Source organism: Eubalaena glacialis, chromosome X, assembly GCF_028564815.1.
Source record: "Eubalaena glacialis isolate mEubGla1 chromosome X, mEubGla1.1.hap2.+ XY, whole genome shotgun sequence".
NCBI classification, from domain to species: domain Eukaryota; kingdom Metazoa; phylum Chordata; class Mammalia; order Artiodactyla; family Balaenidae; genus Eubalaena; species Eubalaena glacialis.
The window spans coordinates 40,239,464-40,254,532 of record NC_083736.1 but is presented as its reverse complement, the minus strand read 5'-3'; the positions used below and the strand labels follow the sequence as shown (position 1 = coordinate 40,254,532).

General features: G+C 40.2%; 1 protein-coding gene across 1 annotated transcript in view; it reads right to left on the bottom strand.

The window, feature by feature from the left end:
* Nucleotides 1–15,069, bottom strand: part of MAOA (monoamine oxidase A) — a 73,625-nt gene that overhangs the window by 33,290 nt on the left and 25,266 nt on the right. Inside the window, exon 3 of the mRNA XM_061179497.1 lies at nt 12,396–12,533. Coding sequence (XP_061035480.1) covers nt 12,396–12,533 — 138 coding nt within the window. The remainder of the gene's footprint in view (nt 1–12,395; nt 12,534–15,069) is intronic.

The window sequence follows — 15,069 nt, the reverse complement described above, 5'->3', positions numbered from 1 at the left end:
TGATGGCTTTGTACTGTGTCAACTTGTTCAGGCTGAACTGGATTTCCCAGAGTTTTCTTTCCTATATATTTCTGGTTAGGGTCACAAGAGAGATTCTTATGGGAAATTTAGAGAGTAAAAGTGAAGCAGCTACTCATTTTGTAGTTCATACACATTATTGCTGATTTTCATGGCATGAGATAGCGTCTGGGCCTGCAACTACTCCACCCTTCTGGGATCCTCCTTCAGCTTCTACAACTCCTAGGCCTGGTGTATGTATTTAGCTCTATGATGAAGGGTCCTGGCTTCTGCAAGACACCCACAGTGTCAAGATCAGAGGCAACAAAGACTGATCTGGACTCCAGCTCACGCTTGTGGGTTCCAGCTTGTTCTTGCTTTCCTCCATCATACATCTATCTTCCCTTCCTGACTGCCTGCCCTTCAAGCTCCAGCATCAGATGCAAAGACAAGAGCCTTACAAAGACTCCCACAATTAGGTAAGGCCAAATCCCTATAATAAATCCTTTAATAGTTTTGCTTATCTCACTGAACTTTGACTGATTATCCTAAGGATGGATCATCTTGCACCTGATTATTAAAGCTTACTCTGCAGCAACCCCAGCCAGTGAGGGACATGGATAAATTATCTCAGCTTCTCTGTTCTTCATGGGGCAATTCTTTGGCACATTCCACACAGTTCCTCAGGGAGAACTAGGGGGAATCGAGCCTCAGTTGCCCACAGCTGTAACAACTCATTAACCCTTTATTGGCATTTATTCCTTTCCCTCCTATAACACTGTCTTCAGGCTCTATATCTGGAGGTTGGTCAAGTGCTATATTGAGATCCCTTGGATATTCTGAGTGATATACACTCCTATAGAGAGTCTGGGGGGAAATGTGTCTTATACCAAAGTCTACGTAAGTTGATATTGGTGTTTGATGTGTCTAGTACTTGACTGGAATAGCTGAGACATTAGAAGATAGGTGGACAGACCCTTTTGAGAACTTTTTCTTTGGGGACCTAGAGTTTTTAGGGAAAGGTACTCTTCACTGTTACCAGATTTGATCTAGAAAGATCAGTATCACTATCTCTAGTGAGAATGAAGGGGCTTTGGTCCCGGTAGAGTAGTGGTTCTCAACCAGGAGTGATTTTGCTCCCCAGGTTATATTTGGCAATGCCTGGAGAAAGTTTGCGTTGTCACAACTGGATGGGGGATGCTGCTAGATATCCTACAATGCACAGGACAGCCCCATTACAACAAAGAATTATCCAGTTCCAAAAGTCAATAGTGCCCTGGTTGAGAAACCCTGCTGTAGAGTAACATATAAATGTGAGTGAGTATCACTAACTTTTCTGGAATCCAACCCTTTCCATTCGCAAGATTCCTGGATTTGTAGCAGAAGTTGCCTCAGAATAACTCAGGGTGCAGGGTATAGGGATCCTGCCGTCAGGCCTACTAAATTAGGGGTGTGTGGCCAGGCAATCTATGTTTTTAACAAATCCCAGGTAATCCTAATGTTCACTAAAGCTTGGGTCTTATCACATTATAGTGTTTGTAAAAAATTCCTCTTATTCATTTAGCTATGCATGTTGTCAAATTATTTGAATGAAGAAAAGTAAAAATAAAAATACCTACACCATTTCTTTTTAATCCTTATCTTTATTAAGCTTCAAAAAAGACTAAAGGAAATGGGGACTTCCCTGATGGTCCAGTGGTTAAGACACCGCACTCCCAATGCAGGAGGCCCGGGTTCAGTCCTACGGACATGCAGAACTACGGCCTGCATGCTGCAACTTACGGAGCCCACATGCCGCAACTAAAGGAGCCCACATGCCGCAACTAAGACACAGCGCAGCCAAATAAATAAATAAATATTTTTTTAAAACTTTAAAAAAAAGACTAAAGGAAATGATGATTTCTGTTATGGTTGTCCATTTTCATCATTAATATTTATTTCCTCTTAAATCTTTTTCTTAAAAAATCATTTAGTTACTTTACTCTTCTTCCTTACATTTTTGATTTTACTATGCCTGGATTCCATGTCTGATTTCTCTTGCTTTTCACTGCTCCAAGGTAAAATCTTGTGATCATAATAAGTGAGATGCATCACAGGGTGGTACATTTGGACAGCTTTTGATAAATTTATCAAGTTCACTATGTCTTTGAAGATATTCAGAGGTCCACATTATATATGTATTAAGTTTTTAATATATATGTAGGTGTACAGTAGGCATACCTTTGTTTTATTATGCTTCACTTTATTGCACTTCACAGATGCTGTGTGTTTTGTTTTTTTTTTTACAAATTGAAGGTTTATGGCAATCCTGTGTTGTCAGATGATGGTTAGCACTTTTTAGCAAAAAAAATTTTTAAATTAAAGTACGTACTTTTTTTTATACATAATGCTCTTGCACACTTAATAGACTACAGTATAGTGTAAACATAACTCTTATATGCACTGGGAAACAAATTTGTGTGGCTCACTTTATTGTGATATTCACTTTATTGCAGTGGTCTAGAACCGAACCTGCAATATCTCTGAGGTATGCCTGTGTGTGTGTGTGTGTGTGTGTGTGTGTGTGTGTGTGTGTGTGTGTATAATTTGTTTAAACCCAGCTGGTACCTGGCAGAGGCAGAGTTCATGTCTCCATGCTTTTGGTTCAGGCTCCCCCGGCCCCTACCTCTGTGCCTCAGTCTCCATGTTAGAAAGATTGGACCTGCAGTGCCACTGAGCTGGATCCTCCATCGAGAGCCTATTAGGATGTGCTTCTAGGCCTGGAGGTTGTAGGCATGAGTGAATATTGATCTGAGGGAGACATGGTCCCAAAGATCTCACCTCACTGCCTATGTCGGAAACCACTTCAGCTTCCTCTGATGCACTAGAGCACTTTGTTCATTGCTCATGGCACTTTGCCGTTTTCTACAATGTATTAAACAGAATTAAGTACATGTCTTACCTTCTGGACTAGTCTCAACACACCTGAGGAGAAGGACTACGCCTCATTTCCTACATTGCCTTGTAAATACCAAGGTTCTAAGAAATGCTTATTAAATGAAGGAATAAGAAGAAGAGTGGAATTCTTGCTTTTTTATAGCCCATCTCGTATCACATCTAGTTCCCCCAGGCCCCAGAAAGGGTCCACTCTCTTTCTACACAAATGACCCCCTCTTTTCCCGCCTCAGACAAGACCTTCGAACGAATGCCAATTTTGCACTGATTTTTCCTTATCAATTCACAGGCATACCTTTTCTAAAATAGCCATAATCAATATTGCCATCAAATTTACTAGAATGCACTATGTGTAAGGTGTGAAGGGAAGAGAAAGATGGGAGACTCACTTTCATAGGGAACCTAAATCCCTAAAAACATTTTCTATGTTTGCATTTCTCACTCTGATCTTTCTGGGTGCTATATGAAAATGAGTTCCATGGTCATAAATCTGGGGAATCCTGGTTTATAGTTAAACAGCTTTTTTTTTTTAATTGCTGGTCCTCATAAGACTCCTAATTTGCTAATGGACATCTTGGCTCTCAAAGATAGGGTTAGAATATGGAGCACTTCCAAAATTTATCTGACCAACAAACCTCCTCTTTTGCAAAGCACTTTTGGGATTAATATTGCTTGGAAAATATTCCCTTAGGCATGCTTTCTTCATATTCTGGCTAGCATTGGTAGGGGCCTGAGAGAACACAGGAAAACATAGGCTAGAAAGAAGACCTACAATAACCAGAATATTTTCCAAATGCTACAAATTGGAGTAAATTCTCACACATACCTCTCCTGCACAAAAGGGTACATCATCCCACAATACTGAGTCAAATAGGAGAAGTCAAATGAAGTTGTTAGGGGAACCACTGACCAAAACCGCCCGCCCTGGCCAGGCACCATAGTAACCACTTGCATGAGTTATCTTACAGCAGGAGGTCCTGGTAAGGAATGCAGAACTAACAAGCTACCACCAACTAGAAGAATTCGGGAAGGGTCAAAAGGAGAGAGGAAATGCCAGTCCACATGGCCTACCATCTTCCCAGAATCCTTCTCGCTGGAATCCATCTTGGCTGAGCGATGCACGCGCCACCAGGAAGGACCCTGAGTCAGAATGATTAGCCAGAGACAACCGGAAGCTAAACCCATTACCATAAAACCCGAGACTGCGAGCCACGTGGCAGAGCAGTTCTCCTGGGTTCCCTTACCCTCCTGCTCTCCTCCCAGGCGACCCTCCCCAATAAAGTCTCTTGCTTTGTCAGCACGTGTGTCTCCTTGGACAATTCATTTCCGAGTGTTAGACAAGAGCTCACTCTCGGGCCCTGGAAGGAGTCCCCCTTCCTGCAACAAAATCACTTGTACATCTAGCTAAAACTGCAAGTGCTTTGTGCTGAGTCTCAGGTCTGGGCTCTGCCCCCTTGGAACAGGGCAGTACAGAGGAAAAGTACATCAGAGCAGGTGGAGAGGGTCCAGGGCAAAGCAGAACTTCTTGCCAGAGAGGCTGTTAACTGAGAGCATTCACTTTGTGTATCCCAGTGACCGGGTAGATGCAGCCCTGCCCCTCTACTGGATGGAGTTACCTCAGTGATGGCTCATGCGATCACGATGGTAGAGATGTGATAAGGGCTTGCACTGGGAGGGAGGGTGGACCATAAGATTCTTAGCACAATCTTCCCAACATTTGGACATCAGAAAAGTATTTTTTAATACGCTACAGATTGGGGGAAAGTCACAGATACTCAGGACTTCTTGGGTGGGTGCCCAAATAATTATGTAGATTAGCGAGTGACTGCACCCATGTCTGTGTCTCAGGGTTTCCTTTTATCACCTGCTGCTGGTCAGGAAGTGCGAGCCAGTAGTGATTTTCTCCCATGTCTCTAAAGCCTGATGTTTTTTTCAGAGACAATTATCTGTTGGATATGGCTGTGGAAACTAGGCCACTGGGTACTTTGGCAAACACACAAAATTAAATCTCAGCCTGAGGTTCACTGTGTATCGTTTGAGTCTGACAAATTACATGAGAGCTATGGGAATGAAAGCAAATGGACTAATAGTTCGGTAATTATTTTCTTTGTGTGAAAAACCTGATATGAGCAAAGTCTTTTAAATGAAAAGGACCCAGTTCAACAGCTTTTGGGATCAAAGTGTTGATTACATTTAACTATAATTAACACTCAAATTTTCTGTGATTCCACCTAGAATTTTCTTCTTCTAGTTGCACTAAACCCAAGCACAAGGCAAAAAATAAAATGAAGTGCTATGAAAACAATACTGGGCTGTTCAGATATAAAGTATCAACATTATTTCCATTATTTGTCTCTTTTCAGTTCCAAGTTCTGTGTCTGCTAAGGTTAATTATCAACTAGGCTTTCACATCTGTCTGTCGTCTGTCTGTCTGTCTCTGTCTCTTTCTCACTCACTTCTGTAGGACCTTGAACCAAATACTTGCATTCTTACAACTTTCTCCTATCTCTAAAGTAAGAATAACTGTCACTTACTAAAACTCTGAGATCCACTAGGTTTTCAAAAGGTATTCGTTCATTGAGTTTGATACACAAGTGAAAAAGCTTGGAGTCCACACCTGAGACAGAAGGCTATATAGTAGCATCGATCTTGTTAAGTGGCAGGACAGGGCAATGACAGGAAAGACTTTTTGGCAGGGTCAGTGGGACAAGAGAACTTCCCTTCTTCAGGAGGCCCAGAATGGACAAGATATGGGATTTGAAACTGAGCAGGACCCTGTGGGGGTCCTCCCTGTAACAAATCCTTTCCATGGCCCCATTTCTACTTCGTAGGAAATAGGCTTCATTCAGCCTCCTAGACCTTCCCTAAGTTCCAAAGGGCAGATTCAAACAGTTGCTAATGAGGGAGGGAAGGGGGATGCAGAAACAAAGGAGGAGCAGTCAAGAAACAATAGTGCATACTGAGCCTGTGCTCTAGAGCACGCGAGCCACAACTACTGAGCCTGTGTGCCACAACTACTGAAGCCTGTGCGCCCAGAGCCCGTGCTCTGCAACAAGAGAAGCCACTGCAATGAGAAGACTGCGCACCACAACGAAGAGTAGCCCCCGCATGCTGCAACTAGAGAAAGCCCCCATGCAGCAACAAAGACCCAATGCAGCCAAAAATAAAATAAATGAATAAATAAATTATATATATGTTAAAAAAAAGAAACAATAGTGCAGCGATGAAAGCAGGGTCCTGGTTCCTGCTCAAGGAATATACATAACAATATCTTTGAGTGCTTCTGCAGGAACTAAGGTCCCCACCCAGGTGGAAGATGGTAACTTCAGGCTAAGCATGAGATTCCTGGAGCACCGCCCTGTTACCTCACCACCCACCAATCAGGAGAAAGTCACACACCCTGCAGCCCTCACTGTAAATTTTGCCTATAAAAGCTTCTACCCGAAAACCACTGGGGAGTTCGGGATTTTTGAGCACGAGCCACCGTTCTCCTTGTTTGGCCCTGCCATCAACCTTTCTCTGCCCCAAACTCCGACATTTCAGTTTGTTTGGTCTCACCGTGCATTGGGCCCTGGAACTTGCGTTTGGTAACAGATTCATAGGACATTAGAGGGTTTTTAAAGGTTTCAACTATTAGAAGGCTACTCTGCAAAAGTTTATGATTAAGCCTTTTGGTTGGGGTATTTGGGTGTGTGTTCTGAGGTGGGAGTAGGGGCTACAGAGGGAGGAAGTAGAAAGCAAGGACAGGGGAGGCTGGGGGAGATATGAACCTCAAACTGGCAACTACATTCTAACCTGAAAGGTCAGAACCTCTAGGAGTTGCGTAATCACAGAGACTTAGAGCAGTTTCTCTTGAGGAAGCTGCTTTTATGTTTCATTCTATTCACAAGGTTCTTTTTGCCATTAACCAAAATGCCAGGGCCCCACTTGAGGAGGTGATCGAAAAGTTCCACAGCCTCAGTGAGAGAAATGCTTTGTGTCTGACCTAATCCCCTTTCTATGCTGCCAGTGAAGGCCAGTCCAAGGCAGGAGGGTGACTTTAGACTACTTCTCAATGAATGGCTAGAAAATGCCTTCTGTAGTGAATTACTTCCTATTAAAAATGAATGAAAGGAAGATGAAAAGCATTCTGTGGATGGTAGCACAACAATATGAATGTACTTAATGTCGCTGAATTGTCCACTAAGTATGGTTAAGATGGTAACTTTTATGTCTATTTTATCACAATTTAAAAAAAAAATAAATGAAAGGGGAAAATCGAATCATTAACCTGACTTTGCTATATATTGGGCTGTCACTTCAACTGAGTAGAAACTTCATTCTCTAGAAACTAAATCTGAGATTTACTCCTGAAAGTTTATAGGAAAAAGAAAGGAGCCTTTGAGAGAAAATGGCTAATGCTGACCTAGCTTTCTAAACAGTACAAGGCTTTAAGAGTAATTTCTGTCATTAAGCTCTCCTATGATCCACAGGAAGTAAATGAAGTCTTTTAAAATGGAGAGGAAAAAAAGAATGGAAGTTACTAGCAACTGTTTTTTACAAGCTATGTCTATATATCTTTATACTGAATACTTGATAGATTAGAGTGAAAATATGTAAACATTTTGAGTCTCTCTGCTTTTAAAATCCTAGGTATAATTATAGTTTAGAGAAAAAAAATCCCTTTTGTATTACTTCATTTCTATGATCAACAAAGAATTTTTTATCATGAACACAGGCCCATTACCACTTGGCTGTCCTTACCTAATTGTCTTTCTTCACCTTCTACTCTGACTTATACAAATTACTTTAAATCCTCTTTTTTCTTTTTTAAACCAGGCAGAGTATAATGGCATAAAATAAAATACTCTTATCTAGATCATACTTTGCTAATTAAGTTTACATAAGTCACTTATGAAAAAGAATATACAGCCAACAATTCCAAGCCATGCCCCAGACCTCTAGCCTTAGTATTTTAACACAATAATAGAATCCGGCTTCTTCAGCCTGCTGAGCCTAACTGGGCTGGCCTCGGGGTTTCTCAGGAGTCAAGCGCTCACTGAAGGCCAGAGGGGGACCAGATCTATGGCTCAGGCTACAAGAGAAGAGGCCACTCTGGTGAACAGTACCACATATGACTCCTAGGCACACCCACTCCCCTCCAACCGCTGGAGTCCACAGGAGCCCTTACAGCCAAAGTGGCATCTTAGGACTCCAAAGCCTGTTGGGGTAAGGTGATTTTTGTCATATCTTGGAGCAGTTTATTAAAGGGGTTCACAAGTTAACTCTGCTCACAGAATAAGGAACGATGTGATATAACTCACAGAACCTGGGCTCAAGAGATGGAAAGCCTCACGTTGGCTCCTAATCTCTCTGAGACTCAGTTTTCTCATTTGTAAGATGGGAGAAATAATGCTTATTACCTCAAAGGATCATTGGGAAGCTCAAATGAGGTAACACAGGTATAGGCACATTACAGATGGAAGGCAACACCAATGCATAGAGCCAGGAGGGATGAAGTTAGGTGATTAAAAGAAAGACACGACAATCAACATCCCTACAAGAGCCTAACACCTTTGGCTTCTTGAGGTTCCTACTGAGAGGGGTTGAAAGTGAAAGTATAATTTTCTTTGACAAAAGAAAAGAGTTCTATGAGTTGGTATGGAAAGGTGTTAAAAGCAGCTTAAAAATATATTGTCCCCAATCCAAAGGAAACACCCTATTAGAAGCAAGAGGTCAAAGATGCAGTTATATCTGGCAAGCATTAAGACAAACTGATAAAAAATACATCCTCTGCTTTCAATACAGCCTACTGGCTAAAACAAAGTTCACCTCTTAGCAACAACAAAAAAAATTACTTAGTATTCCAGAACACACACATTCTGAAAAGCCTGTGATTTCAGTCGTTGGCATAGAAACATGGAGTAAATGGCTGTGGGAAGAACAGAACCAATACTCGGAAAAATTGCTTGCTAAGCTGTTACTATCAGGAAAGCCTATGTCGTTTTAAATAAATCTTTATCACACCATTCTCTAAAAACAAATGTGTGGTCTATATTTATAGTCTTGATTTTTATTTAGAGAGGATGTGAAAAGCAGGGAGAACGTGAGAATGCATGAAAATGTCAATGTCTCCTTTAAAGTAGTTCCTGCAAAATGCCTTGCTCCATCTCTGGCAGTGTTCTCCCTCTTGACACCCTACCTGCATTATTATGATCTGGAGGAACCCATGGAAAGAAAAAAAAAAAAAAAGAGGAATCAAGTATTTCTTTCTTCTTCTCCAAGACCTGGCACTGCTAAATTTAAGTCTCCACAACTCAATGAAACTAACTCATAAAACGATCGTAATGATGGTGCATCTTCTTTACCAATGCAAGTAATCAATCAATCGATCCAAGAGGCATTCAAGTCCACCTGCTTCCTTTACACCTTCCAAAAGAAAAGAATCCATAGAGAACATTTTAAACATATCTAGCTGACACCACTTCAAAGCCACCTTTTAGGTGAAAGATATGATTAATTTATATTAATTTCACAAATCAGATGTAGTCTCCGAAATAAAGCCGTATTGAATTCACAACATTCATAAAACCTGCTCACCGTAGGAACCAGTCAAGAACCCTATTACATGAGAATCAGGATCTACTAAACCAGAATTAGAATAGAGATTCTATTCACAAGATCCATGAAGGATAAAGGCAGAAATGTTAGCGAATATTATTTATTTACTTATCTCCTCCCTTGAGATGGCAAGCTCCATGTGAGCAGAAACTTGGATCATGTATCCACCACTGTATTTCCAGCCTACAACAATATCTGGTACAGAGTTGATTGTCCAGTAATGACTTACTGAAACAGTGAATGAATTTAGCATAACCATATGAACCTTCTAAAAATGAAGCAGATAGACTTAGTCTCTGGGGGACGGGACAGGTTGGAAACCACCACCTAACATCTGTCCCCAGTGCTTCTGAGGCTCAGGCTTGGAATTCCACATAGTCATGTCAAAACTTGCACTGTAAACACAATCTAGCAAAGGTCAAGAATAGTTCTCTGGTGGACACTAAAAATCATCCTAGAGTAGGTTGAAACTGGATGCACTACAGTCAGCTGACAGAAGAAACAATGGAGGCATTCTTTAAGGCTGCACATCAGGAAAATTTAAGAGCTGAAGCAATCTGGATCATAAAGAATATGGCTTGGTGTAACTAGACAGTGGCAATCTTCCAGTGATTCACCCACTTCATTTCAGTGTTATTTACAGAAAAGAATACACTGTATTAGATTACAGACGCTGGGGTTGTCACGAGAACTGATGCAGAAAGTGTCACCAAGACAATTTGCATTATTAACCCAATCTACTATCATGTCGGGGGGGGAAAAAGTCCATTTTTTCCCTAGAAGCGAACAGAACAGTGAGAGTTGAGATATTCTTAAATAAGTGGAATTATTTTTTGCTATACAGTTTATTATCAGTCTTACCTGGAATAGTTAGATGAATATCTTTCTGCTTTTTCCCTAATCTGGCCTCCTCACTTTCTAGTTTCCTGGTCATTATAAAAATATCCACTACCGTGAGTATTTCTCATTGCAGAAATGATATGATTTATTAGAAACACTAGCAGAAAGGCACTTATTCAGATAAAATAAATTAACCTCTAACTGATGCACTAGTTTTTTACCTTAACTTTGCTATCTACCTTGGGTGAAAATATGTGTTCCTTGGCAGGGTAAAGTATGTGAGAGGACGGTTTAATGGTAAGTATTTATTTATTTGCTGCACTGCGCGGCTTGTGGGATCTTAGTTCTGCAACCAGGGATCCAACCTGGGCCACGGCAGTGAAACCACCAAGTCCTAACCACTGGACCGCCAGGGAATTCCCTAATAGTATTTCTATTCTCCATCTTTTTATTAGATGAGATTGTCTTAAATGAAAAGAACAGTGTTCAGCATCTTAAATATGTGCTTATTTGTAAGTAAATCCTAAAATTCATGAAGAGCATGTGCTCGGGGGTAGGCAGACCATTACTAGTTTTATACCTTTGTTCAAGTCACTTTACCTCACTGAACCTCAGTTTTCTCCTCTGTAAAGTACAGCATAAGTTTGCTCAGATTCCAGGATAATCATCAGACTCATATGCTTCCCAGTTGGACTAGACAGTGAATTTATACAACTGTTTAATTAGCAGTTGAGTGCAAAGGATTTGGTTTCTCTCCCTACATTAAATATGATAATACAGGTAAAAGTGCTCCATAAAGGTTAGTTGCTATTTCTCTTACCTTTGTTATCACTTACTAGTCCGGGTAAACAACATGCCGTGCAGAGATGACAAAGTGGGGAAGCAAAGGAGTTCTTCCTTTTTGATCATGGCCTATTGAAGCCAGCATTCATAAACACTTTGTATAATTCTTTTGTAGTTTCTTCATTTCTCCCTTGACCTCTGAACCTAGTTTTTCTAAAGGCTACTGGTTTGTTTTTTCATGTGTCTCACTGCCAGACTCTCCCAAGCATCCCAAACCAACCCAGACCAGCTATCAGAGTTTCCCAAGATTCCTGACCTCCCTGATTGCACATCGGTGTGCATATACTTCAAGTATCCTTCATTCCCTGCTCTGAAAGGCCCTGAAGATGCCAGACCCACATGATTGCTGGGGTGGAGTGGAGGCTTAAATGTGTCTGTTGAGAAGTGATGTGGTTACTGGTGTGGGAATCCTGGCATTAGAATGAGTAAATAACCCCAGTCCTGACGACTCTAGTTCCAGGAAATGGGCTACAATGTCAGATCGGAAACTTGATTTCTCAAGGCACATTTCCAGACCCCAGCTGCTCCACGTTTGGCTTCAGTAAGAAAGAATAACACGGGCAACAGCTGCTGTTTCTTGAGTGGATATCAGAACTTAGAGTTTAAACAATCTCTTGTTTAAACAGTAGGAAACTGCACAATTGAGCTAGACTTCCCAAGAGTCATGGCTAGGTGCAGAGAAAATTATCAAAGTGTGCAAAGAAATGGATGCAAAGGATGAGGATGAATGACCCATTCAAAGTCTTAAGAAGTGGCCTCAAACTGCTGTGTTCCTTGGGGCCTTAGAACTGCCTCATAGGTGCCTCAGGGGCTGCCTGGGCTCTGTGTGTGTGTGTGTGTGTGTGTGTGTCTATTTCTGGTGCCTCCCCCACCTCCAGAGGGAGGGGAAGGAAGGAGCCTTCCACTCCTACTCCAGTTGGACTAGAGGTGGGGCTGTAGCCTTCAAGGGCCACAGTGGGTGAGGTGAAGGAGAACCAAGCTGAAGCATGACCACTTGCAGGGATTCCAGGAGTCCGCAGGGATTTTTTAAAAAGAAGAAGAAAAGAAAGGCAGAGTACTACTTGAAAGCTGAGAACCTACTTTTATGATTGCTTTGAGAAAAAACAACTAAAAGCAAAACCAAATGCTTTCCCAAATAAAATGCTCCCCTATTGGTCAGTTGAGAAAAACATCAGGCTTACCTTGACATATTGAACAAGACGCTCATTTACGTTCACTTTGTAAGTTTCTAAACCCAGTTCCTTAGATAACCGTAAGATCCTGTTCTGCGTTGGTCCCACATAAGCCCCGCCAACGTCTACGTAATCAACATGTTGGTTCTGTAGAAACAGAAAAAGTGTCCATAAGACTTTAGTTAGAACTCTAAAACAAATGTTTCTATGTCTTATAAAAAAAACCCTGTTTATTTTTTACAATTTAAATGTGCCTTACATCTCTCTTATAAAGTGCCACTGAAAATAGCAAATCTTTCTCCTCTACTCCAACCCTATAGTACACTCATCATTAAGCAATCCCATTTGTCGAGTTATCGGTGAGGCTGATTCAGCAATAACACGCATAAAGAATAAAGAACACTGTAGTACGCCCTGTCGATCTAGATCCTTTTCAAAGCATTTAGCTTTATTATCTATGCTTTTCTTTGGGGTTGTTGCTGGAGGGGTCACCCAGAGTTTTATTAGGCCTAATTCTCTGATTTCCAGCAGATGAAATCTTCAATCAGCCCACACTGGTGGGCTCCTGATCCTATTTTAAAACACTTGCAGGGAAGAATGCATCATAGGAAAAGAGTACCAAAAGGTATGAAAAGATTCATATACCTAAAAAATATTTTATAAATATGCAAACCTTCCTCCATAAACCGAAATTTACTTTCCTCTTCTTAAATGCACTTTTCCATTTTCCCCAGCTTTTTTAGTAACACATTTCCCCATGACTTAATCAATAAATTGTAAAAAAAAATTAAGAAATAAAATAAAATAAAATTGTGCATTGATGAGTAATAATTCCTCCATGTGTTTGTAATAACTTCTTATGGGTCTGTTTCTATTTTGTTGTTTATACCAGTTCTAATTCATGTTGCCGTTTCTCCTTGTTTGCCTGATTATTTTTTATTGCGTCCCACTGATTGAATTTGAGAAAATATAGAAATTATCTGAATCCTGGGAGGATTATATCTTTCTCAGAGAGGATTTATGTCTCCTTCTGCCCAGCACCTGGGGACGCTAACAATACTAAATAACTTTATTGCATTTTCTGTGCCTGAGACAATTTGAAGGCAGGTTGAAATGCAACGTGGCCTAGTCCTTTTGCTGTTCACCCTTAGCGCTAGGATGCAGTCCAACCCAAAGCACAAGGAGTTTACCAACACATCCCTCCATATACACACTCTTTGGTGGGCTCTGGACCTGACCTTCAGTTGCCCTAGCTTTGTAAGACTTTTGAAAAGTACTTCTCAGTCTCTCACTTGCTTCTTCAGTGGTCAGCAAACTCCCACCTCTCCACCCCCAGGGGAAAAAGCAGGTCAATGTTTTCTGGATGTTGGTCTAGTGATTCTTCGCTATCTTGTTAGCTCTCTGATGCTTTGAAGGTGTGTGTGTGTGTGTGTGTGTGTACACAGTGCAATTTGTCTAGTCTCCTTATATGTAGTGGGAGGGTTGGGATAATTTACCTAATCTGTTATTTCCAGAAAATCGATTGTCTAGAATTATGCAACCTTGCCTTCCTGGCGTAATATAACCTGATATTATCTTTCCATTGCAAGATATGCTTTGCTAACATTTTGTTTAGAACTTTTATATCTGCGTTTATAAGTGAGACTGAGATTGCCCCATGAGTCTCCTTTCTTCTCCAGCCCTTGTCTGTTTTCTTGTACTACAGTACTGTTAATCTCATGAGTTAGAAATCATACTTTCTTCTATTCTCTAGAAGGCATTCGTATATAAATAGAATAATCTCTTCTTTGAACATTAGGTAGAACACACCTGTAGAGCTATCTAGGCTTAGTGTTTTCATTGTGGGAAAAATTTAAATTACAGATTCAATTTATTTTGCGGTTAAAGCACTACTCACATTTTCTATTTCTTAAATCAGTGTTATTTTTTATAAATTATATTTTCTCATCATATATACATTTCATATGTTTCAAAACTATTGCTTTAAAGTTCATGACCTCTTCTTTTCATTTATTTATTGCTTATTGTATCAGTAGTTATATCTTCATTTTCATCTCTTTTATTGTTTAGAGATGTCTCTTTTTCCTTTTCCTTGAAAAATCTTATCAGACACTTGTCTAGTTTTAATAGGACTCTTCAAAGAATCAACCTTTGTTTCATTGATCATCTTTATTGAGTATTTTCTATACCATTGATTTATGCTCTTTTTTCCTCTTTTTTGGATTTTTTATACTCTTAATTTTCTAATTCCTTGCATGCTTAGCTTATTCATATTGAGCCTTTTGTTCTTTTCTAATAGAAAAATTTAGGCTATGAATCTTCCTCTAATATGGTTTTAGCTACACCCACAACTTTATTTTAGTATTTCCATTATTGTGCGGTTTTAAGTATTTTCAAATTTCCATTACAATTTCTGTCTAGATCTATGTTTCTAAAAGTTTTGTCATGTTTTAATTTCTACAACTGGAATTTTTTTAGTTATCTTTCTGTCATAACTGAATTGTGGTCAAAGAATATGGATTATATGATATCAATCCTTGAGGCTTACTTTATGACCTAGCACATGGTTGATTTTCAAAGATTTTCCATTTCTGCATGAAAAGAACATAGTCTTCTGTTAAGTAATATGCATGTTTTATACATGTCCATTAGAAAAAGATTAATTGTGCTCAGCCTTTGTTTG